Source organism: Peromyscus eremicus, chromosome 8a (genome assembly GCF_949786415.1).
Source record: "Peromyscus eremicus chromosome 8a, PerEre_H2_v1, whole genome shotgun sequence".
NCBI lineage: Eukaryota > Metazoa > Chordata > Mammalia > Rodentia > Cricetidae > Peromyscus > Peromyscus eremicus.
The window spans coordinates 61,520,389-61,543,935 of NC_081423.1; the positions used below are offsets into that span (position 1 = coordinate 61,520,389).

Sequence of the window (23,547 nt, forward strand, 5' to 3'; positions counted from 1 at the left end):
TGGCCTGGTCTTTCTGCTCAGAGAGTGAAGATCCAGAAATGAAGGCTCAGTAGCTGTGACATGCGGCACTTATTTTATTCTTCTAGGGCAGGGGACAGTGGTAGACTACTGAGGGACCTGCTCACCCTCGTGTGAGCTTGAGGACAACCTTTGGAGGTACTTGTTGCCCTCAGGCCCGGAGAAGGCTGAAGATCCCACTTGGAGGGCCATGGTGGACATCTGAGTCACAGCCCCAGTTCCACAAACATCCTGCCTGCTCCCTGGGTGTCCCAAAGTCTACTATGCAGGTGTGTGTGTGTGTGTGTGTGTGTGTGTGTGTGTGTGTGTGTGTGTGGTTACACACACCATACACATATCCTGTAGCAGGCTGCAATCTCTGGTTACCCAGAATGCTTGAGACCGTTGACAGCAACTAGTAAGCTGGACCTGAACCATGTGACCTTCTCTTTGAGAAAGAGTGAGACTATGGCAACCTGGAGGGGACCCTTCGTGTGACTGAGACTACGGGAGGAGGACAAGTTCAAGTTTCCGAGGACAAGGGTGTTTCCAAGCACTTTGTGTTGGATTTGGGCTCAGTTTGGTAGATACTGCCTTTCTGTGGGTCACCCTGGAGGTGGCCAGCCAGAGTATATACTGAGGATGGATTGGTAAAGCCTGACTATGAAGTAGCAGTCTCCCTAAGGGGTTCACAGGCCACATGGGAGGAGCCCTTGTGGGCGCAGGGGTGAAGATGGGAGAATAAATACAGACTTCCGGGAGAGAACATTACTGGAGTGGGCCAGGCCTACAGAGCACACGGGAATTAGATGAGGCTTGGGGAGGAGGGGGGTCTGTGACCTGTCGCACTGGCCTTGAGCTTCGCTAACCCTAGAAATCAAGGCAGTCTCTGCGATGGTCTGTGGCTACCTCTGCGTGTAAGGCGCGTGAGCCGGTGTGTTGAGCATCCCTGCCCGCTTGAGAGCTGAAGTTCGAGGGAGCTGGCGCTAGGGGGCGCGCTGTTGCTTCTTTGCGGACACCTGCCCTGCTGGGTCCCCGCGTGAGGAGCGGGTCCATCAGGCAGCATCCTGGGTGGGTCCCCCGGCTGTCGGTTAACAAGCTGGCTGAGTGGCATAGGAGACAGGTAGTGTTTTCCTTCCGTGACCTTTAAGGTGAGCCCGCTATGGGCAGCTAGCTGGGACTTCAGTCCAGGAAAAGGCGGGAGCTGACGTTGGACACAGCTCAAGCCAGCGCCATTGGCTTGGAGCCGGGACTGAGGTACACAGCAGGGCCGGCGGCAGCTGAGGAGGGCGTGGGTTCCAGTTCCACAAAGGCCGAATAGAGGGTGCTGAGGTGCAGGTCTCCCAGGGCCCCGGAGCCCCCGCTGCCTGGAGGAGCCAGTTCAGCCGCCCCGTTGCCTGTTTCTGACAGACAGGGCCCTGGGGGCAAGCAATGGGCTGCTGGTGGGGGTGGCAACATGGAGGATGACGACGTCGGGGACGAGGTCACCAGCACCAGGGGGTCCAGGGCCAAGCTGTCATCCTTCAGCTGCTCCCACAGATTTCCTAATTGGGGAGGAGCGTGGGGAGAAGAGAAACATCATCATTGGAGGGCAGCTCTAAACAGTCTGACTCCCACCCGAGCTTCTCAGGAGCCTCAGAGAGCAGGACTGGAGTGAGGCTGATTGGGGAGGTCCCTGGCACCCGCTCTGGGACCCCAAGCAGTCACTGATTTTTTTTTCTGAACCTCAAAGTCCAGCTCCGAGGTAGCATAGAGTGGAAGCCAGGTTGAGACCAGTGGTCCTCAACCTTCCTAATGCTGCGACCCTTTAACACAGTTCCTCCTGTTGTGGAGACCCCCAACCACAAAATCTCATTGCTATTTCATAACTGTAATTTTGCTACTGTTATGAATCGTAATGTAAATATCTGAAATGCAAGCTATCAGCGTTGCGACCCGCAGGTCGAGAACCACTGCTGTAGACGTAGGTGACCTCTGTGCCTCTTTTGCGGGACAGGGGCACTGGAGAAGATTAAGGATTTCCTCATCTGAAGGGTGGCTGCAAAGGCCGTACTTGGGGGCAGTTTGGGGGGCCCCCCAGAAACGCTTTACTCAAGCTTCTGCCTGGGTTTCCAAAGAAGGTGGATTTGTAGCCTAAGATCTTCCCACTGTGCCCTGGACCTGATGCGGTCCACAGGCCTCGCTCCACAAGCCTCCTCTTTCACAGGACCCAATGTACAGGACAGAACCAGAAAGGACACTTGACTCTGAGGAAAAAACAGTGCTACCACGGATTCCCCTCCGGGTCATGAGACCTGCCTTGTGGCAGGCCCGTGATTGGAACCCTTCTGGAACATCAGCACTGCAGGGTGGAGAGATCTGACAACTGTCTGCTCTTGGCCACCTGGGTTCCAATCCTAACCCCTTCTTTCTGGTGAGTGACCTTGAGTGGTTTGCATGATCTCTGTGTGTCGTACCACTTGCTATTCCACAGGTCCAGACCGGGAGAACACATGTAACATCTGCAAGACGCCTGATACTCAGTAGGAGTAAGTAAAGGAAGGGTTCTGTTTTGGTTTTGTAGTGCTGGGGTACTGCGCCTAACCAAGGCCTGGTGCATGCTAGGCAAATGCTCTATCCCCCAGCCACATCTCCAGCCTTCTAATAGATATTTATAGTGTCCCACGTGTCCCTGGCCTCCTCTGCCGCTGTCTTGTCTCTGCATCTACAGCAGGGCTGGGATGAAGATCTATGTGAAGTTATTTCCAGTAGCCTAAGGTGTAGATCAGCAGCCTCTTCCAAACCTCCTGTGGTCAGTGGTAGGGTCTGGGGGCACACAGCAGTTTAGCTGGAAAGGGGTGGGACTTAGAGAAGAGGGTGTGGCTTGGTTGGCTGCAGGATAGACGCCCTCCCTGGGCTTGTAGCCTCAAATCTCGATAGGGCATGCCTAGCTCTCAGGTCTTTTCTTTCTTTGGTTTTCTGAGACAGGGTTTCTCTGTGTACTGTACTGGAACTCACTCTGTAGATCAGGCTGGTCTCGAACTCAAAGATCCACCAGTCTCTGCCTCCCGAGTGCTAGGATTAAAGGCGTGCGCCACTACCACCCGGCTAGCTGTGAGATCCTACGTTCTGTAGAGGGTCTCCTACAGTGGAGGGTGAATTCTGAGAAAACATCATTGTGTTTGGGATGCTCAGGCACCCAGTCTCTCACAACCACGTTTGCTATGGGACTTCTAGCTTTTCCCAGCTTTGTCAGAGATGAGAAGTTTGATGATGAGGTCATCTGGAACATGTTCAGGGTACCAAGAGGAGGAAGATGGGGGCAAGAACAGTTCACCCTATTTTGGGTAGCTTCCACACTTACTCCTAGTCATCTGCCTCAGGTGACCAGAAACTCAGGAGCCAGCAGGTGGCACCCTGGAGACATGGAGAGGCCAGGCCACATGGCCAAGAACACCTCTCTGGTCCTGTCCCACCCTTCCTTCCCCTGCTCCCAGCTCACCCTGGAAGTCAAAGTCGGTGAGAGAGGGATTGATGGCGTCCAGGTCAGTACCAAGGTCTCCATCTGGCAGCAGAGTATCGTGCACGGTCCTGGCTGGGGAAGGCTCAGCCAGAAGCTTGGCACTGTGGCTGGGTGGTGTGTGGGCAGGTAGAGGTGAGTCCTGGGGGGTGACCGGCTGGGCCTGCAGCTCCAGATGCCCATCTGGCTGTGGGAACAATGGCTGCGGGTGTCCAGAAGGGGCCAGGCTGGGAGAAAGATGTGGGTAGGTCTGCCCGTAGCAGGAGGGTGCATGACCACCTAGTAGGTCCTGCAGAGGGTTCTTGCCAGGCATGGGGCCTGGAGCTGGGTGCATTGGGTGCAGAGGTTGAGAGAGACCAGCTGAGGGTGCCAGAGGCCGGATGGAGCCTGGGCCTGCCATCCCAGGGGGTGGACAGCCGAGCAGCGGAGAGCTCAATTTCTCCCTTTTGTCTCCAATGAGGCTGTCCAGCTCTTCTGTAAAGGCCCCAAAGGAAACATCATGAGGCCTCCCTCTTTCACAACCTCCCAGCCTCGGACCCTCCCTCAGGCTCCTTCGCTCCTCCCCTTTCTTACACAGGAGTCCCTTGGCCTTTCTCACGGGGCCCCGCCAACCCCACCTGGTTTGGCCATGCTTTTGCGCACAGCGATGGGGTCCTTCCTCTTCCATTTCTGCAGCTCTTCCTGCATCTTGTCGATCTTGGAAGGATTGAGGGCCCACAGACAGCCCTTTCGAGAGGAACTTCCGGATTTATTCTCCACCTTCTCGAAGCACTTGTTGAGGGACAGGTTATGGCGAACAGAATTCTTCCAGCCATCAGGCGCGGTCTGCCAGAGCAGAGCAGAGCAAGAATTCAGGTTGGGCTCCGGCAGCAAGAAGTGGTTCCAGGTCTGGGTTCTAGAACATTCCTTCATCAACTCAGGACACAGAATTTCTACACACTCTATGGTTTGATGTCCTCAGCACCAAAAACATGCTTAGAACTCTCTAGTTGTGGGGAAGGACTGGAAACTTGACCACAAGTTTGTTTTGTTTTGTTTTTTTTTTTTTTTTTTTTTTCCGAGACAGGGTTTCTCTGTGTAGTTTTGGTGCCTGTCCTGGATCTTGCTCTGTAGAACTCAGAGATCTGCCTGGCTCTGCCTCCCGAGTGCTGGAATTAAAGGCATGCGCCACCACCGCCCGGCTATAAGTCTGTTTTTCAGCTAAAATCTAAAACCTGCCTTCATCCTTCCTATTTCTTAGCCCGGACCCTTCAGAGGACTATGACCCTTTATGTATTTTTTTACTCATTTTATGTGTGCATGTGGCTGCCTGTGTGTATGTCTACACATCACATGCATACAGGAGCCGGTGGAGGTCTAGAGAGGACACCGAATCCCCTGAAACTGCAGTTACAGATGGTTGTGAGCCACCATGTGGGTGCTGGGAACAGACCCTAAGTCCTCTGCAAGAACAGCCAGTGCTCTTAACCACTGAGCCATCTCTCCAATGCTATTTACCACCCACCCCCCTTTTCGAGATGGGATCTCGCTCTGTAGCCCAGGCTGGCCTCGAGCTCACAATTGTCCTGCCTCAGAGCCTCTTGAGTGCTGAAGTCACAGGCATCAGCTGCTATGACCAACTTGTGATTCCTCTTTAAGGGACAACTGGTAAATGCCACCTAGGCCTCTGGTCTATGTCCCCATTGAAGCAGGAAGTGTGCCCACTGGGCCTTCTGACCTGTGTACCCCCTTTGTAGAAAGCAGAAGATCACTATTTTAAAGTCTTTGGGGCCAGTTTTAAAGGTGGGGAGGGGGGAAGCAGAATGCCCCTCCTCTGGGTCGGCCTCATCCCTCCAGGGCAAGCTTGGCAGAAAACGGTTGGTGGGTAGTGGGAGTTAGCACACCTGTTGCCTACATGTTTGATTGCAGATGTGTTGTTGGTGAAGACAGGGGTAGTAGTATGTAGGTAAACATGCGCTGAAGTCCTTAGATGGATGTCTTTTGGTGTGAGCGGCTTCTCCTACCACAGGTCTCTGAACTCCTGAGTGAGGATGGCTGTGTGTGAGAAAGTGTCTCCGAGTACGTGTGTATCCATGATTGAGTGTGTGGGTGTGAGTTCGCATGAGTGTGCCCTGGAGGTGTGCCCTGGTGGGGAGGCCAACCCTCAGGCAGGGGGTGCTCGTGCCAACAGAATAAACACCCATTAGGAGGCCTGGTCATGCCACCGGTGCAGTAATTGTGCCCAGGGAGGGTTGTAAAAACCATTAAGCTGACTCAGTTGGGTGAGAGGCTGTGTGGGCGGCGGGGGGAGCATGGATCTCCTACCTCCCACCTCTGGCTCAGTTGAAGGTTCTGTGACCATCCTGAGTCTAGCGGGGGCTGACTGTGGGCAGAACCAGGACTCTGGCTGATGGAACTCCCTCCAGTCCTCACGCTCTGGCTCCTCTCCCTTTCAGCCCCTGTGTTTCTGGTTAATGAGAGATGGCCACGCCCTCCTCCCTAGCTCACTTGCCCCAGGGTGCAGCCAAGCTGAATCACGCCCAGCAGAACCGGGCCCTGATGCCAGCGTCACTGTGAGTTGCTGGCAGCAGCAGCTGGAGCCATTCTTGGGGACAGCTAGCCTGTCATGGGTCTGGTTCCGATGTCCCCCAAGGTTCATCAAGGGTTACCAGGGAGGTTCTTGAAGCTGCTGGACCTCCTTTGACTTCCACTGCTGTCTCTACTAAGAGTCAAAGCTCTGTCGCCCCATGGGCAGACTTAATGGGCACTGGGAACTTTTATGGTCCTATAAACCTGTGACTTTGGGATGCCAGGGCAGCCCCCACCCCAGCCACTTCCTGTTTGGAAGCGGGATGGTCAGCACTAACAATTATGCACAGTGGTCGGACACTTCCTCGGTCCCACATCCCTGACTCATAGGACTATGGGACACCCACAGCAGCTGCCTTGGGTATGAGTACTGTCCACCCTGTCCTTTGAGTGCCGTCCACTTCAGAGTCTAATCTACTCGCCGCGAACAATGACCTTCTAATGAGTGAGAGGTGGAGTCTTTGAACTCTTTCTTTAGTGAGGATCAGAAGGAGCCTGTTGGCTTGGAAGGAATCTATGTATGAACTGGTCCAAACAGACGTGTTCCAGAGGGGGAAACTGAGGCCCAGAGAGGAAAGAGGCTGGCCTTGGATCACACAAGGAAACAATAACCGGTCCTGGACTCCAGCTCTGTTCCTCTGCTAAGGGCCCTGCCCAGGTCATCCCATGGGGCCTGCCTTACAATGGAGCCGGTCCCATCTTGACACACTCTCTCTGAAGTCAAATGTAAACTCAGGCATGAGGGAGTGATGCAACCAGCTAGGAAAAACAACCAAACCAAAAAAAGCTGTTAGACCTCTTCATTCTTCAGCCCCATAAAACAGGGATTACACGGCTCCCAGGAAAAATAATTAAGCCAGGAAGACGAGATACAGGGAGGGGCTGGGGGCAAGGCCAGGAGTGGGCAGGGAAGAAGGCCCAGAGGAGCAGGGAGGGGCCTCACTTCCCGTTCTCTGGCCAGTTCTTGGAGGACTTTTGCCCCAGCTTTAGGAGCAGGCGAGGGTCTATTTCTCCTGGGAGATTCTGGGGTTCAGGAGCAGTCCATACAGACGATGGTATTTCTCTCTCTCAGAACCTCAAGTCAGTGGACTTTTCCACTACAAGTCAAAGCCACGCTGAGGGACGTTTTGCCCACTCCCGGTCTGGTGGGAGCATTAGCAGATGCCAAGCTGTCTGCACACCAGCCAGCAGCTGTCCCCAGGCAGGACAATGCCACAGGCAGGAACCTCCTACCGCCTATGGAGCTGATTCAGGATAGCCTGGGCCTCAGTGCCTGTCCGGCCTGGTAGTGGATGAGACAGCATCCACCCTGGGGACTGTACTCCCCAACAGAAACACCCGCCTTAGGAGAAGATGTCTGTGCAAGGGTGCTTGGGGAACATGTGTCAAGGCTAAGGGGGCTGTGTGTAAAGCCGAATAGCTTGACTCAACCGCTGGTCCATTTGTTGTGTGATCTTGGAAGGGTGGATCACCTTCTCTGGTAAGTTTCCTCACTTGGAGAGAAGGGTACCTGTTGGGTCCCCAGGAGACTGGACTTTAGCAGGCCTTCCTAAGGGACCATCTTTGCCAAGTCAACCCAGAGACAGACATGACCCCTGCCCCCCAGGGTTAGATCAAGGGTCAGGGGTGAGTTTATTCTACCCCCACTCCCACGATGTGTAGGAATCTTGTCCAGGAACATTTGAAAATCCACTGGGTGTGACCTCCACCTCACGTTGCCATAACTGTTACATAGGGAGTAATCCCATGCCTCAGTTTCCCCAGGGTCCCTCTCAGCCCTCTTCCTGTCTCAGGGGTGCTGGGAAGGACTTGCTGAGAGCTGCCTAAAAGTCTGTTCTGTGGGGAATAGAAGCTAATGTTGCACACGGGTTTAGGGGAGAACCGGCTGGATTCTCAGGACACCTAAGACTGTGAGCCCCACTTTCAGGCACCAGTGAAGCTCAGCGTGCCGCCCGCCCATAGAGGCAGATGCTAATCTCACTCTGGAAGGTGACAGGTTCCAGCACTCCTGTTGCCTTAGCAACCAGCTCCAACTTGGAATTCCTCCAGCCCACAGCACCCTGGCCCAGGCTGGAGACACTCCCATCACCTGTCTTCCCCTCTCAATCTGGGGAAAGGTAGCCGATCCCCGAAACCTCTCAGAACGGACATCTCCCCTCCCCCACTTCCCCCAGCTGCTGTCTAACCTGGAGCAAGAAGCTTGAGCTCTCTGTTCACAGAGTCCTCCCCAGCTTTGCTGTGGAGGACGGAGCTTGGGGCCTGGTACATGCGAGGTGATGCTCTCTCTCTCTCTCTCTGAGCCATGTGCAGCCCCGTTACCACCTCCCCGCCGCCCCGAAGCTTTGCCCTTCACCTTGGACACAGGGGAAGCAGGTTGGGGCCAGGCCCCTCCTGCTTTCTTGCTGGGGGATGACCTTTAGACTCACCTTGAAATACGGGAAGTGCTCTGTCATGAAGTTGTAGATTTCGCTGACTGGAAGGCTTCCGGTCTTGCTGTTTTTGAGGGCCATGAAGATGAGGATGCTGTAACAGAGATCTCCTGAGAGTCAGGCCCTCTGACCAGGTCCCCGCCGCCGCCTTCAGCTCTCCCTCAGCCAATGGGCTCTGTGAGGCTGAGACTGAACTACAGAAGCCTTTTGTGGAATCTGGAAAGCCAGATTGCTCTCTGGCACAGCCATTAGATGTGCGAGCCTGTCTGGAACTTTCTAAGCCTTGGTTTCCTTAGTTTTGAAATGGGGGAAAAAAAGATAAAATAAAGTGCAGTAGCCAGCTTCCTAAGAGCTTCGGGAATGGAAGTTTCATGTGCATCCTTACACGGATAGGACCCAGACTGCTCAGACCGAGGCTCACCACGCATGCGGTGGCCAGCAGGAAGGGATCAAGGCTTCCGCACGTTCTCTTATGTAAAACTTCCAATATCCTGAATTGTCTCCCCCTTTCTCTTCCAGACGACTAAACAGCTTCACAGTTAGAAGCAGAGCCGTTTGTTTATTGGTTTTTAAATGTTGGAAGAGGGGGGGCAGGCAATGAGCACCCTTAATCCCCCACCTAAACTCTAGTACTAGGTGCTGGGCCCCAAGATAGGCCCTCACAGGCCCACCTACCCAAACCACCAGCATCCTCTGAGTCTAACCAGTTAAGACTCCACAGGGTCAGACGAAAGGTCAAAGTTTATGTATCTATTACCTGCCCACCTGCAGGGAACATTTCTCCAGCATCCTTGGAGCTTACTAGGTATGGTTTCTGTCCCCTTCAATGACCCTTACATCTGGAGGATCCCATGCCTTAGTTTCCCCTCAGTGCTCCTAGTTTTGCTCCAGATGTGCTAGGACACGTACCTGTAGGAGTAGATGGGCTTGGGGAAGAGTGGCTGGTGCCCGTCGGCGCTGGTCTGGGGTGTGATCCGCTGATAGGGATAGTGAGCCGAGCCCAGGTAAGGCACAGGGTAGCTGCCTCCACCGGGGGAGTACTGTAGAGGTCAAAGAAGACAGAGTCGTTACTATGGTACCAAGCCTTCCCAAGTGGGGCACCATTCCTCCATTTACACATATCCAGAGAGGGAACTGAGGCCAGATTCTCCTCCCGTTGGTCATGGACTCTACTCCATATCCAGTGGCATGGTTGAGGAACGGACGGTGGGAAGGACGTTTTGGACTTGGGTAGAGATCCACACTCTAGAACTCAGAATCTCAGATGGCCTCAAAGCTATCTTTCTCCAACTCTTTCCCCTCAGCCCTTGAGGTACTGTGGTTGCCATGGTGATGGGATGGGGAGCAGCCCACAGTCCTACACTTTGCAGGCAGGCACTCCGGGCCTCCTGTGTCTCTTTCGGAGCACAGGGCCGGAAGTGGGATGTCCAGCCTGGGTGTGTTCTAGGCATGGCCACCTTTACGAGTTTCAGTGGCTCTTTGAAAGAGCCGGTCATGATGGTGGGCAGGTGGGGGTAGGAGGTAGTTTTACGGCGAAGGGAGTGGCTGCGGTGCCAGGATGGTGTTTTATGGGGGCTGGGGGTTGGAGACTCTGACTCCCCCAGCTGCTCCAGGCTGAAGTGTTCTTTCCAGGTCACCGAGAGACACTTAGTGCCTGAGTCACCCTCTCTCTGGGCTCCATAAAGCCCTGGGTGCGGCCATCTTGTTTAAGGATGTTGAAGACTGCAGAGGTCTTCAAAGCAGAACTGGGCATGGCAAGGCCACTTAGGGTCTGCTGGTCACCTTCATCCTATGGTGGCTTGGTCCCTGATGTGGCAGATTTGCCTCGGGGACATCCTTTACCCTGAGTCAGATCAGGAGCCTCAGAAAAGCTGAGGCTTCTGCAGTTAGGTCCTTCCTGTAAGGGAGGACGTCCCTTCATGTCGTGTGTCTCTGTGTCCCTCTCTGTCACTTTCTGTACCCACAGCAGGCAGCCTGACCCCCACCTTCTCAGCCTGCCTCCTGCCTTGGCTAGGATCAGGGCCAATGCCAGAGCCGGAGTAGAACCTGCTCCACAGGCAAGGCCTGTCTGAGTGCCAGGCTGCAGGTGGATGGAGCGGGGCGCTGGGCAGCCACTTGCTCTGTCTTGCCCAGTGACTCCAAGGGAGCTGCCTGCTGCTCTAGGGCTCTTTTCTGTCTCTTTTCAAAAATCCTCCATCCCTTGCCAGTGTGGGGTAATTATTTAGCATCTCCTCCGCTCCGGAGAAGCTAAATGGGGCAGTGGGGTGGGGAAGGGCCAAGGGTGGTAAAGACGACAGGGAGGACCCCAGCCCTACACGTGTGACCACTTACTCTAGGCAAAGGGAAATTTAAGGACAAGGTCACACAGCAAGGTGTGACCTGGATGGGAGCCCTTTGTTCCAGCCTGTGTGTCACGCCACACCCCCCTTGCTTCTCTGCTCTTGTCTGTCTGGGACGGTTCGCCCTCTCTGTGGTTCACATCATGACTGCCTCCGTCTCGGCTACACTTTCTGTTTGAGACACTCCAGCCTCCACCAGGGAGGGGTTCAGAGAGTCCTGAGTGCACCTAGAAAAAGGCAATTGTTTCTCTTTCCATTAGCCATTGTTCCTCCCCTGGGGGAGTGCCGTCTGAGGTTCAGGACCCTGAGGTCCTCACCTGTCCACCCACATACACACCCACTTGGACACACACGTCGCACACAGCAACACCCGCTCAACCTGCTGAGAGCTCCGGGAAGTATGCCCACCTGCCCTGCACCTACCTGGTGGAAGGCAGGCTGAGAAGAGCAGTACATATGCTGCTGCATGGGAGGCTGGTAGCAGTACATGGCAGGGCCGCTGTCCAGAGCTGGGGCCTTGACCTTAACTTCTGATCTCTGCTGGAAGAGAAAGATTTTTTTCCCCCTCCTTTCTCCTGTCTTGAACCTTACCCTAAAGGAATCCCTCTCTGACTCTCTGAAAGCTGACTCTTGGGGAAGGATCCGTGAACAGAGATGGGTAGGGGTTTTCCTGAGGGAAATCGGCAAGCCAGTGGTGGGGTTAGGCTGGAATGGACAGTGTTCCCCACATCCCGCCTCACTGCAGGTGACAGGCGTAAGCTAGGCGGCCAGAGAAATGATGGAGGCTGGTCAGTGGTCACATAGACTTGAGTGGGACCAGAGATCTCTGAGAGGCCCACGTGGAGTCCTCAGGGCCTAGCACAGAGCCAAGCCCCGAGTAGGGACAGCAAGGTACACAACTAGGTCCTGGTAGATAGACAAGCCAGGATCAGACTGCTCTAACCAGGATTCCCAGGGGCCTTTGGGAAGCCAGCATTTGGCCCCAGAGGGGTGAAAGCTAGCTGTGACCACTTTCTGGGTGTGCCCCAGGGCTGCTGATGCTGAGATTGCCGTAATCACAGGATCTTAGGCCTGGAAGGGCCACAAGCATCGTCTCCAACCCCTTCATTTGACAGATGGTGGGGCTGATCCCAGAGAGGGAAAACTATGTGGCATCAGTCATCCAGAGAGTGGACCAGGCAGTGGTGGGCCCCTGGGTACAACTTGGCTTCATGGTGCCAGGTGGATGTCTGTTTTACAGGTTGGGGATATCCTGGCAAGGCATGAGGCCTCAACCAGAGAGCCCAGGTCCTGATTCACAAGATGGGGATGGTGGGGACCCTCTAGAGCTTTGGGGAGATTGAATGGAGCCCTGGAAAGAAAGCACAAGGCCCAGTGACCAGGGGCTGCACTGAGTGGGGGACAATCGCTAGTCTGTTGGGTGTCTTGCTGTGGCTGCTGCCACATGCTAAAGGCTTGAGAAAAAGCTGTCGCTGTTCCGGAAACAGAGTAAGATCCTGTCTTGGCCACACCTGATGGGTGTTCATCTGTTTCCCTATCTTCCTTCCTGTTGGGAGTGGCTAAGGACTAGAATGGGCCCATTTGGAAGCAGGAGGTGAAGAAGGTTGGTGGACCTCTGGAGGAGGCAGAGCCCAGGCTGACCCCACTCAGTTATGGCCTTGGGATCAGAGATGGGGAGCAGGAAGCAAGCCCCCTTTTGCTTCCCAAAGCCGCATGCCTATGAGACAGGTACCCTTAACATTACTTTTCCCACGAGGCTCAGAGAGATTAAGCGACTTGCCGGAGGTCACAGGGCTGGCGGATCTGGCTGTGGAAGTGCATGCCAACCTTTTAAGGTGTTTCCAAGGCACTTATATGAGTACGGAGAGGCCTGCTCTGGCCGAAGAATAGGTCCAGGAGCCCACCTGTAATTCCAGCATCAGTGACATTGAGGCAGGAGACTCTCTAGTTCATGGCCAGCCTTAGGCAACATAGCTATTTTCTGTCTCACACAAAAATTAAAAAAAAAAAAAAAAAGTAGGGTCCGGAAGGGTCCTGGAGATAACTAGTGATGCCCCTGAGTCCACACTGGTTTGGTGGGTTTGTGTTCTGATGCTCTGGCAAGAACCTTTTCTCTCTGGAATGTTTTTTTTTTTTCTCCTCACATTTGCATAGGGGAGTGTTGGTCTGGCTGAGCATTCTTGACACTTAAACAAACAGAGAAGTCACCCTTTGGAATCTTGACTCAGCACCCTCTGGGAAGCTGCCAGCTTCCATCCCCCATGAGCTTCCTCCACCTGGCCCGCTCCATGCCTGCCAGTCTGGCATCCCCTCCCCGGGGGCCAGCATAGAGCCAGGAGACCCCTGCCCTCTGTACCTGCTGCTTCAGCGGGGTCCCAATTTTGAGATGGAGTCTCCATAAATAGACACAGGCTGGCCTCCAATCTCAGGCAATCTCCTGCCTCAGCCTTCTGAGTACTAGGATTACAGGCATGTGTTGCCATGCCTGGCTTTGAGGATTCTTTCTAGATGGCCAAGAGAGAGCAAGTGGGGAAGCACTTGGCCACTGGTACTCACCAAAACTTGGCTGTGTTCCTGACTGGGGTAAGGGAGTCCGTTGCACCAAGCCTCTGCTGGGAAGCCAGGCAGGAAGGCCTCAGTATCCCCCACATCCACAGGAATCTCTTCGAACGCTTCCAGTGCCCCCGGAGTCTTAAAGGAGTGTCCATCAAGGGTCATGGCCGTCTGGGCCTCCGGGAAGATGTCCTCATGGAAGTGCCTCTTGTAGGGGTGGAAAGGCATGTGGTTGCTCTTGAGGAAGCGCCCTGGGCTGCCTGCTGGGCCCTCCTCAAAGCCAAAGCCAGGATACTTGTCTGAGGGAGAGGGGCAGAAGGAGCCTGGGCCGGGTCCAGCTGTGCAGTGGCCCTGGATTTGCTCTGGGCCTGGAGATGCAATGCTTGGGCTGTGGGGGGGCAGTGAGGGTGCTCTCTCTGGGGGGCCTTCAGGCACAAATGACGAGCAGCTGAAGTTGGCATGCTTCTAGGTAGACAGAGTGGAGAGAACCTGTAAATGGAGGTGGGACCAGGAGACCTGCCAGGACCCTACTCTGTGCTGAGATAATAGAGTCTGTGACTGAGCCCTCGGGAATCTCAAATTGATGGGAAAGACATAAGCTGCTCTTGAGACCCCAACCTGATACAAGCATACTTCTCCTAAATGTGTGGCACCCCAAGGCCGAGGGGGCTCCCTACCTTGCCCTGGGAAACACCAAACCAAGGGATGAACAGAGATCCATGTGGGCTCAGAGCCTTTCTGGGTCTAGAGTCGTCAGTTTGTTGGTGTAAGGGACAAAGTAGACTCTGGAGGTCCTTGTGTGGGGCAGTGACTGTCTACTCTCTGGACAAGCTACCAGGCTTGTCCTAATGCTAGGCCTAGGCACCGGGTACTTACGCTCTGTGGTGCAGGGGAGCCTGGGAGGCCCGGAGCCTGCATGAGGTCCCCTTGGGGTTCGCCCTCCAGTCGAGTGGAGCCTGGCAGTGTGACGTCAGACTGCGGAGGGAGTAGCGACACCATCACCCGGTCCTGGCCTCGAAGAAAGCCGGCTACAATGAGAACGAGGACCAACGTCTAGGGGTGGCCGACCCCAGGCTCACCACCTCTACTCCCACTCCTTCACTAGGCTGAGACCCTGTTTGCAGCTAGCCGTGTGATTAGGGAGGTAGGGAGAGAAGGAAAGAAGAAAGAGAGAGAAAGAAAGAAAGGAAGGAAGAGAGAGAGAGAGGGCGGAAGAAAGGAAGAGAGAGAGAGAGGAAGGAAGGAAGAGATAGAGAGAGAAAAAGGAAGGAAGAAAGCTAGATACATAAATAGATAGATAGATAGATAGATAGATAGATAGATAGATAGATGATAGCCATGATAGTACATTGGTACATGCTGGTAGGCAAATGCTGAAGAGGATGAGGCAGAAAGATCATGAGAGAGAGAGAGAGAGAGAAAGAGAGAGAGAGAGAGAGAGAGAGAGAGAGAGAGAGAGAGAAACCAGATACTCAGAGTAGGGGGTGCTGTCTATTCTCAAGCTTTGCTGGCTCAAATGAGTCAGCAAGCCCCTGGTCCCCGGGAGCCCTGGCTGCTAGGTCTCCTAGGTCTATGATAGGTGATCTTACCAGTGGCTAGTTAGGCTCTGAGAGAAGGGGGATCTAGGGGGCGTCATGCCTAGGCTTCACATGACAGTAATTCTGGTGATACAGAGGCTGGCCCAGTGGGGTGACCTAGGGGCCTTGTTGCTAGGGCCCATGGGATATCTGGTAAGTGTTTTCACCTCCATCCTTCAAGCTGTTTCAGCTGTGACTTTTCCAAGCTTTGTCCTTTGTTTTTCTTTTCCTTATCCCCACTCCTCTCCTCTCCCCTCCTGTCCTGCGTGGGATTGAACCCAGTGCTCCCAGCTACTCCCCAGCCCCCGCCACTGCCCTCTTTCTGAAAAGCTGAGGCTTGGACTAGATCTGAGGCCTGACCGCTTCTGAACCATTCGGGAACCCTGACCCCAGAACTGTCGAGAGGCTTGGAGGCTTTGGGGCTCCGTGCCAGGGGAGGCCTTTCATCTGAGGCTGGGTCAGCAAAGCTCTCGGCCCTTCCACAGCAGCATCTACAAGTAAGGTGAGTGACAGAACCTCACACAGGGCGCTGAGAGTGGAGTGAAATCATGCGTAGAAAGCATGGAGCGCAGTGTGAGCAGAGCCCAGGGCTTGACCCACGTCAGTTCTTGTTATTAATCATGTTATCGCTGGGGCTCGTCCTTTATCAGCCTGAGTCTTTGCCTTCCTCCATCTCTGCAAAGGGCAACAACTCTTGAACTCCCTCCCCTGAGTTCATCTCTGACAGCAGCCATGGTTTACTGAGGGAAGGTTCTGTGCAGCACTTTGGATGGTTTTCCATACACTGAAGATGACCTTAGGTTCCTCCTTTCTCCACCTCCCCAGTGCTGGGATTACAGACATGCACCTTCATGTCCAGCTTTGTGTTCAAACCTAGGGCTCCTTGCATGATGGGCAATTACTTTACTGAGATATCTGTAGCCCCTGTTTCGAGACAGGGTTTCTCTGTGTAGCCCTGGCTGTCCTGGAACTCGCTCTGTAGACCAGGCTAGCCTTGAATTCACAGAGATCCACCTGCCTCTGCCTCCCGAGTGCTGGGATTAAAGGCGTGCGCCATCACCGCCTGGTCCCTCTGCTGTTTATTAATACAGGGTCTCACCATTAGTTTATGCTGGCCCCTAACTCACTATGTAGGCCAGGCTAACCCTGACTATTGGCAATCCTCTGACCTCACCCACCCAACGGTTGGCATTTGAAGCATGAGCCATCATGCCCAAGCTCATTGCTTTACGGGGACAAGCCTGTAAGGATGGCACATTATTAATCCAGTCTTTCAGCTGAGGGAACTGAGGCCCAGAGGGATTTTGTGACTTTCCCAATCTCACAGAATCAGAACTTGAACTACGCTTTGGCTAGCTTCTCTCCCCACTTCTATATTTGATGGGAGTCAATGCTGGGTGGGGTGTTCCAAGAGCCAAGCAGCAAGAACAGGCAGAGTTTTGCACTTATTCTGTCTACCCAAGACCCCTCAAGCCACAGAGGAGTAGCTGTGCAGTTCTGGGAAATGTGTGAGGGAGGGCTTGGCCCAGCCAATGGTTGACATGTCTTTGATGAATTAGCCATCTCCAGAGAGGTTAATGGTGACAAAGAGGGAGGCACATGTCCAGAGTCCCACATAGATTTAGGCTGGGAGGGGGTTGGTAGCTGGAACGTAGATGGCTTCGAGGGTGGAGAGGTTCTCTCCCACCCCTCAGAGTCCCCACCACCCCTTCTCTATATCCTTGCGCAGACTCACCCTCAGCAACGCTAAATGTGGCGTGACCGGGAAGCGTGGAGCTGGCTGTAACTGGACACTTCAAAGGAGCAGGCAGGGGTGAGGACACCCCATCTCCAGCTTTGCATGACTGCCCGCCCTGGCCCATGCTCCCTGGACAGCTCGGGCCTGCCATGCCTCACCCCAGCTCAGAGCTGCCTTCTTCCCCGGAGGACTGGGTGTCCTGTGAACTCGGTGCCTGCCTTCCAGATACAATCCCAGCCCCCTCCAGGTGTGAGAGCAGGGGTTTCTCCCTGCAGATCTTAGACTCTGCAGTCTGGGGAGGGGAGAGCACTGGTGGTTACACCTGAGGTCGATCTGACTTCAGTGCCAAGCCTTGTCACACTCTGGCTATGTGATTTTGAACACACTGTGTAAATCTAAACTTCGCTCTCTTCACCTGAGAAATGGGGTGTGTAGACCTATCTCACTGGGGCCTCTTGACGATCAAGGGACATGTGTGCATAAGATACTGATACCCAGAAAACGCTCAGGGACACACGTCATACTTCTGGCCTCAACTGACCAAGTGCAGCTGGACCCAAGGGCCTCTAACCCCAGGCTCTATAGTTTCCTTGATGGCCTGACTGCTTCAGGCCTGGTAGTCCAGGGGAGGCGCTGATGATGCTGTTCCCAAGGTGGCAGCCGCCCTTGCTGGCTTTCCCTGTCTGCCTGGTCTTCATTTAGTGTGACCTCAGAAAACTCAGACACCAGCCCTGCTGCTTCACAGACTTGAACCCCAGGGGTAGGGACACCTGAGCTCCATTGGGCCTTCCCCTCCTGAAGATCGGTCTTGCTTAGAGGCACCCCTACCTCGCTCCCCAATCCTTCCTTCCCAGGTGGAGCTAGCTGTATAAACCTTGGTGGAGAGCCCCTGTGTCAGAAGCCTCCGTCCCCGGCTAGCACTAGCACACTCTGGCTCTGCAAACCCACTACCCCATTTCTGGGATTTGAGCTGGTCTCTGCTGAGTTCAGAAGGCTGCCCTTTAATTTGCATTGAGGATGCAGATGTCCCGGAGTGGTCCTCACCCTGGCTTTCTTCTGGGTGGGTTCTACAAGTACTGACTTCCAAAACAGTGACCACGGTGCATCTTTAGTCTGCGGATCTGAAACCTCGGTCTAGGAGTCCCTTTAGGAAATTAACTGACTCTTCTAAAGCCATACAGTCCGGGAAAGATGAGCCCTTAATCAACTTCATCCTAAAGGGGTCACATGCTTCAGTGGCTGGACAAAGGGCCCTTAGTTGGTATTTGGGAAGGGTCCTTTCAGCACAGAGAGGTGGGAGAGAGAGGAGTCCTAGCCGCAGCCCTTCCTTGGGGCCGTGGGTAGAGTTCTTAGGGCTGGTGACTTGGAGTCAGGTCTGGGTCTGAGTCCTAATCAGGATGAGAATTTGGTTGGACACATTGCTTAACTTCCTTCCCTGGGCCTCAGTTTCCTCCTCTGTAAAATAGAGCTAATAATACATACCTCTTTGGAGGATTAGATGAAATATTGCTTGTAAATAGCTTAACACACAGTACGTACTCAATAAATGATAGCTATTATTAATAATTAGCAGTGGGACAGAGTTAATTTAAGGCATGAGCTCCAGTGTGGGGGAGGGAACTCCCTCTTCTTGCCCTTTCCTGTCCCCCACCATCATCTCCCTGACATCATCTTCCTCCACCGACAGAGACTGTACTTCCTCTTGACTCTGGCCTCTGAGGCCATTTTGTTCATTCCCCTGCAGTAGAGCCAGTGGCTCCAGAAACTTCAATGGCCTGGGATGGAACAGATAAGGTGTCCCTACTGCTTTGGCTGCCTCAGGAGGCATCCATGGTGGCCCCAGTGTCCTGACACTGGCCTAGGAACTTGGAAGGAAATTTTCATTGCTATCAAACCTTAATCCTGTCTCTTCCGGTTTCAGAGAATGCAATGGGATGTACACCAATATCAGCAAATTGATTTCTCTCCTTTCCCTTCCCTTTTCCCCCTCTCCCAAATGCAGAATCCCTGGACCTAGTCCAGAGCACGTATGGCCCATCACTTAGAACCAACTTCTGCCCACCCCATCTCCTTCATGGGCTGGAGACCAGGGAGGAAGATGTGACCTAAGTTCCCTTCTCCTGTAAGACCATGATTCTAGACCCACAATTTGGAGCACTCAGAAGTTCATGTCGCTTGTTTTTAGCATCACCTCACCTCTTCCTCCTGTGGTCCCCAAGGACAGTGAGCACAGAATGCTGGAGCCAGGGCTTTAGGGGAACAAGCTGAATCCATCACTTCCAATGTTACATTTAGCAAAATAAGGACAAATTGGCCATGGCCACATTGCTGCCCATGCAGATTTTCAAACATTACAAACCAGAATCCTACCAGATGTGGTGGCCCACGCCTTTAATCCCAGCACTGGGAAGGCAGAGACAGGTGGATTTCTGTGAATGTGAGGCCAGCCTGGTCTACAGAGTGAGCTCCAGGACAGCCAGAGCTGCATAGTAAGACCCTGTCTCAAAAAAAAAAAAAAAAAAACCCCAAATCAAACCCAACCAAAACAAAAACCAAACCAGAATTTCCCCTTCCCCTTTTTGATAACTGATATTTGATGAAAATTTACCAGCACACTGTAGGTAGAGAAACAAGGACATTCGCTTCCTTTTTTCATGGGAAAAACAACAACAAACCAACAAACCTGAGGCCAAGAGAGAAGAAACTACATGCCTAGGTCCACACAGAGAAAATGGGAAATCCTGTCTCCTGTGCCTCAAGAGCCCCAGACACACTTATCCAGGGCTGCAGTCAGCAAGACATGTTGAAGACCCTCTCAGGGTCTGGGCACCCTTACCACCCTCTGGGCACCCTTGCCACCATCTGGGCACCCTTGCCACCCTCTGCCCTCTGAGCTGCTCCTGTGATCCCTGGAGAGGGGAAGGAAACGTTTGGGGACAGAAAACGTAGACCCAGTGGGCCCTAGACTCAAAGGAAGAGAGAAGTGGCCCTCTGGCCCTGAGTAGAGAGGTTGGGAGGAAGCCCCTCCAGAACTGCTAGCTGGAGGGATAATGAATCAATGGTAGTCATTGCTGCAGGGCTGCCCTGTATCCCTGGATGCCCGGCATCCCTACCTCGTACTGCCTCTAGCCATTGGTACATCTGCTTCCTAGACCCTGTCTTCTCAGGACTCAGGCAGAAGGGACCATTTAAGGGTGAGGTCGGGGGACACCCATTTTTCTGGTTTTGTGGTCTTAGATAAGTTATTTCCTCATTTGCATTTCAGTTTTTCTACAGGCAAAATGAAGCCCAGGGATCATTTGAATCTTAAGGTGCTGATGTTGCTCCTATGGATGTATATGTAGTGTATATAATGTATATATAGAGTGTATATATGTGTATATATAGAGAGTATATGTATATGTAGAGTGGACTGCCAGGCTTGTACCAGGAATTCTGGTTACGTCCCAGGGGGAAGGAACTGCATTGTCACCCCCTTTTATGGATCAGGAAACTGAGGCTCAGAGAGGTTAACCTGACTCGCCCAAGTCCCCCAGCTAGTAAATTGTGCTCCCCAGGATTCAGACCCAGTCTTCAAAGCTAATCTCCTTAACCACTATACCACACAGCCCCGCCTCAACAAGGTGGAGGTTTCCCTGGGAGGGTCTGTCCCTGGAGCCCCTACTGGCAGCTGAGTCACAGAGGCTAGGCAATCACTCCTGCCTGGCCAAGGGTTCTTACAGGGGGCTCTGCATTCCCCCTCCCACCTGCCGGCGCCCTCCTGCCTGCCCTTTATGAGCAGGCGGAGCCGGCTCGGTTCCACCTTAATGGTTTCTGTTGCTGGCTGCGGCAGCATGTTTTATGAGGGGTGGGGCTGTGCCCAGTGTTCGCCTGCAGCCCCACCCGGGGTTCCACCTGCCTGGCTGCTGGGAGAGGTTCCCTGGAGCAGGTCCCTAATTACTTCGTTGGGGTTGGTGGCAGGGAAGGACCTGGGGACTGTGCCTAAGGCTTGCACATCTCAGGTTTCTGGGAGTCTAGGGGTGTCAAGAAGGGGTTTCTAGTGGCTTTCCTCTCACCGTCCTGAAGGCAGCCCTCTGGACTCTCTGGCTCTGGATACTGCCTAGGTTGGTGAAGAGTGATGAATGAAAAGCAGGCATGATGGCTTAGCAGGAAAAAGGTACCCACCTTCAACCCTGACAACCCGAATTTGGTCCCTAGGTCCCACATGACTGGAGAAAACCACTACAGCAAATTGTTCTCTACACTCTTGCTGTGGCATACATGCACACACACACACACACACACACACACACACACACACACACACACACACAGAGAGAGAGAGAGAGAGAGAGAGAGAGAGAGAGAGAGAGAGAGAGAGAGAGAAATGCAATAAGAAAAGCAACCATATCCCTCTTGCAGTGTTCTCTGAGCCACTGACTCCTGTGGCTAAGTCATCCCCAAGTCAGGTCTTTCCCAAAGCTATCTCAGTCATCCCCCGGGCTCATCAAGCAGGCTGGTGAGAAAGCATCCTTCACTTCGCTAGGCTTGTCTTGAAGAGGCTCTTGAGCTACCCTCTCTGCCCCAGGCAGACCTGGAAGTTCTAGATATTTGGTCTAAATTCTTTTTTTTTTTTTTTTTTTTTTTTTTTGAGAGTTTCTCTGTGTAGCCCTGGCTGTCCTGGCACTTGCTCTGTAGACCAGGCTGGTCTCAAACTCAGAGATTCACCTGCCTCTGCCTCCTGAGTGTTGGGATGAAAGGCATGCACCTCTACCTCCTGGCTGGTCTTAATTCTTACAATCTTGTTCACTTGTCTTATGCATCCAGGGCCTCTCCCTGCTAGCTAAGGGAAATAGGCTCATCCCTTCTCGAGGGACGGTCCCAGCTTTGCTGAGAATGTCCGCTGCTGACAGCCTCCTGTTTGTTCATCTGCCTAGCACGCTTTCTTTCCATAGTCCTTGGCCACCTCTGGGTAGCTTCCCCACTCTCCAGCCTCTCCCCATCTTAGTCCACCCAGTCTTGATCCCCAAAGAAGCCAAATCTAAACACTCACAGTGGGCTCTGGGCCATGGACACCATCCTGGCTTTGGGGAGTCATCCAGCTTGTAGCCAGGGGAGCCTCCATCCTGGTATAAATACTCCCACATGCCAAGACCGGCCCCCTGCCCCAGGGCAGGGGTGGGACTGCCTCCCCAGGCCAGGTAGGCAGGTCACATGCCCCATAAATGCCACAGGACCACAGGCCCTTCCCAGTAGCCCTGACCTCTCTAGATAGGTGGATGGATAGATGGGTGGATGCATGGATGGACAGACAGAAGGATGGATGAAGAGAGATAGGCAGGCCATGGATAAGCAGGTGGATGGGTGGATTGATGGATGGGTAAATGGGTAGGTAGATGGATGGATAGATGGATGGATGGATGGATGGATATCTTTGACATACCTATTAATGCCTGTCTTATAAATGGTCAGGAAGACATTTTAAAGAAACAGGAAAGGCTGTCCCTCAAAGCTGCCATCCAATCCTTCTAGACTTGTATGTCTCCTTTCCCCCTTGCTGTGACTATCCCTCATTAGAGACCTCTTTCTAGAGACCTCTCACGTCCACCCAACTGTCCTCCTCACAGGAACTTTGCTGTTCTTCTTGGGGGCCACTTACGACCTACCTTTTCCTCCCTCCTGCCTACCTGCTCTGAGACCAGGAGCCTACCCCTAGATCTGGTTTCCAGGAGCAAGGTGGTTTCCCCTTCAGGGTTAGCAGGCATTCTCATATTCAAGAACATGACACCCTTGGATAGCCAGATAGGGAAAAGCCCCCAGCTCCACCTTTCCGGGGGATTTTTGAAGCTGTGAATGGTGGAGATAGGCTTGACAAAGGATTTGGGATAGAACTGTTGTCCTAGTTGGGCTGATGACATGTACTCTTAGTACTTAAGAGACGGAGGCAGGAGGATCACAAATTTAAGGTCAGCCTGGGCTGCACTGTAAGACCCCGTATCAATAATAATAATAATAATAATAATAATAATAATAATAATGATAGGCTGGATAGTGGTAGCACATGCCTTTAATCCCAGTACCGGGGAGGCAGAGGCAGGTAGACCTCTGTGAGTTTGAGGACAGTCTGGTCTACAGAGAGAGTTCCAGGACAGCCAGAGCTGTTACACAGAGAATCCCTGCCTCAGAAAACCAAAAGAATAACAATAATAATATACTAAAAAGAGGGGGGATCTAAATGGAGAGCTGGGGTGGGGGCATCTGCTTAATTCTCTGGATGCACCTTGCAGAGAACAGGGTCTGGGACCTTGGACACGGAGGCTGCCTCAAGACCTCAGTCTGCCTAGCCAGGAAAGGCGCCAAAGATGGGAAATATAGACCGGGAAGGACTGGAGAGCCAGGGGACATTTTCACCTTCACCCTTCCTATGACAAGCCACATCTGCTGAAGAGAGTGGGGGAGAGCTGAAGGGCGAAGCCTGATGCTGGCCTCTGAGCACCCATTAGCTCTGAGTCTCTGAGGCCAGGAAACCCCGCCCCACAATGACATCATCTGGAACTGAGCCGGCTCCCCCCACCCCCGCTCCCCCAAATTGGGTGCAGAGCCAATTGGCTATGTCAGTAACTGGCAGCTGAGGATTTGGTCTGTAAACCTGGCAGGGATGGTGGGACCCTGTGCCATCTCCTCTAGCCTGCGATTCCCTCCTGAAGGCTTCACAAAGCTTGGACTCTCCCAGCTTGCTGTAGACACCCCCCTTTCTTTCTCGGGGAGTCCTTCTAAGTAAAGTCTGTGGGAAAGCCTTCTGTCATAAGCATGGGCTAGTGACTGGCATGAAGCTTACTTCCTCCCTTGTGAAATAGTAACTTCATTC

The 23,547-nt window shown here is 53.4% G+C and overlaps 1 protein-coding gene across 3 annotated transcripts; it reads right to left on the minus strand.

The window, feature by feature from the left end:
- Window positions 1–319: 319 nt before the first annotated feature.
- On the minus strand, window positions 320–14,384 carry Foxn1 (forkhead box N1). 3 transcript variants are annotated; one of them, XM_059269553.1, is made up of 8 exons: window positions 14,262–14,384; window positions 13,389–13,847; window positions 11,256–11,372; window positions 9,403–9,533; window positions 8,491–8,587; window positions 4,114–4,321; window positions 3,479–3,970; window positions 320–1,541 (listed from the first exon to the last, which is right to left on the minus strand). In XM_059269553.1, exons 1-8 carry the CDS (start codon window positions 14,382–14,384, stop codon window positions 1,219–1,221), a joined length of 1,950 nt encoding a protein of 649 aa, XP_059125536.1. In that variant the 3' UTR covers window positions 320–1,218. The 3 variants fall into 3 exon arrangements, with proteins under 3 accessions (XP_059125536.1, XP_059125535.1, XP_059125534.1); XM_059269552.1 differs by having other exon boundaries at window positions 11,256–11,369; window positions 13,389–13,850; XM_059269551.1 differs by having other exon boundaries at window positions 13,389–13,850.
- Between the last annotated feature and the right edge of the window lie 9,163 nt (window positions 14,385–23,547).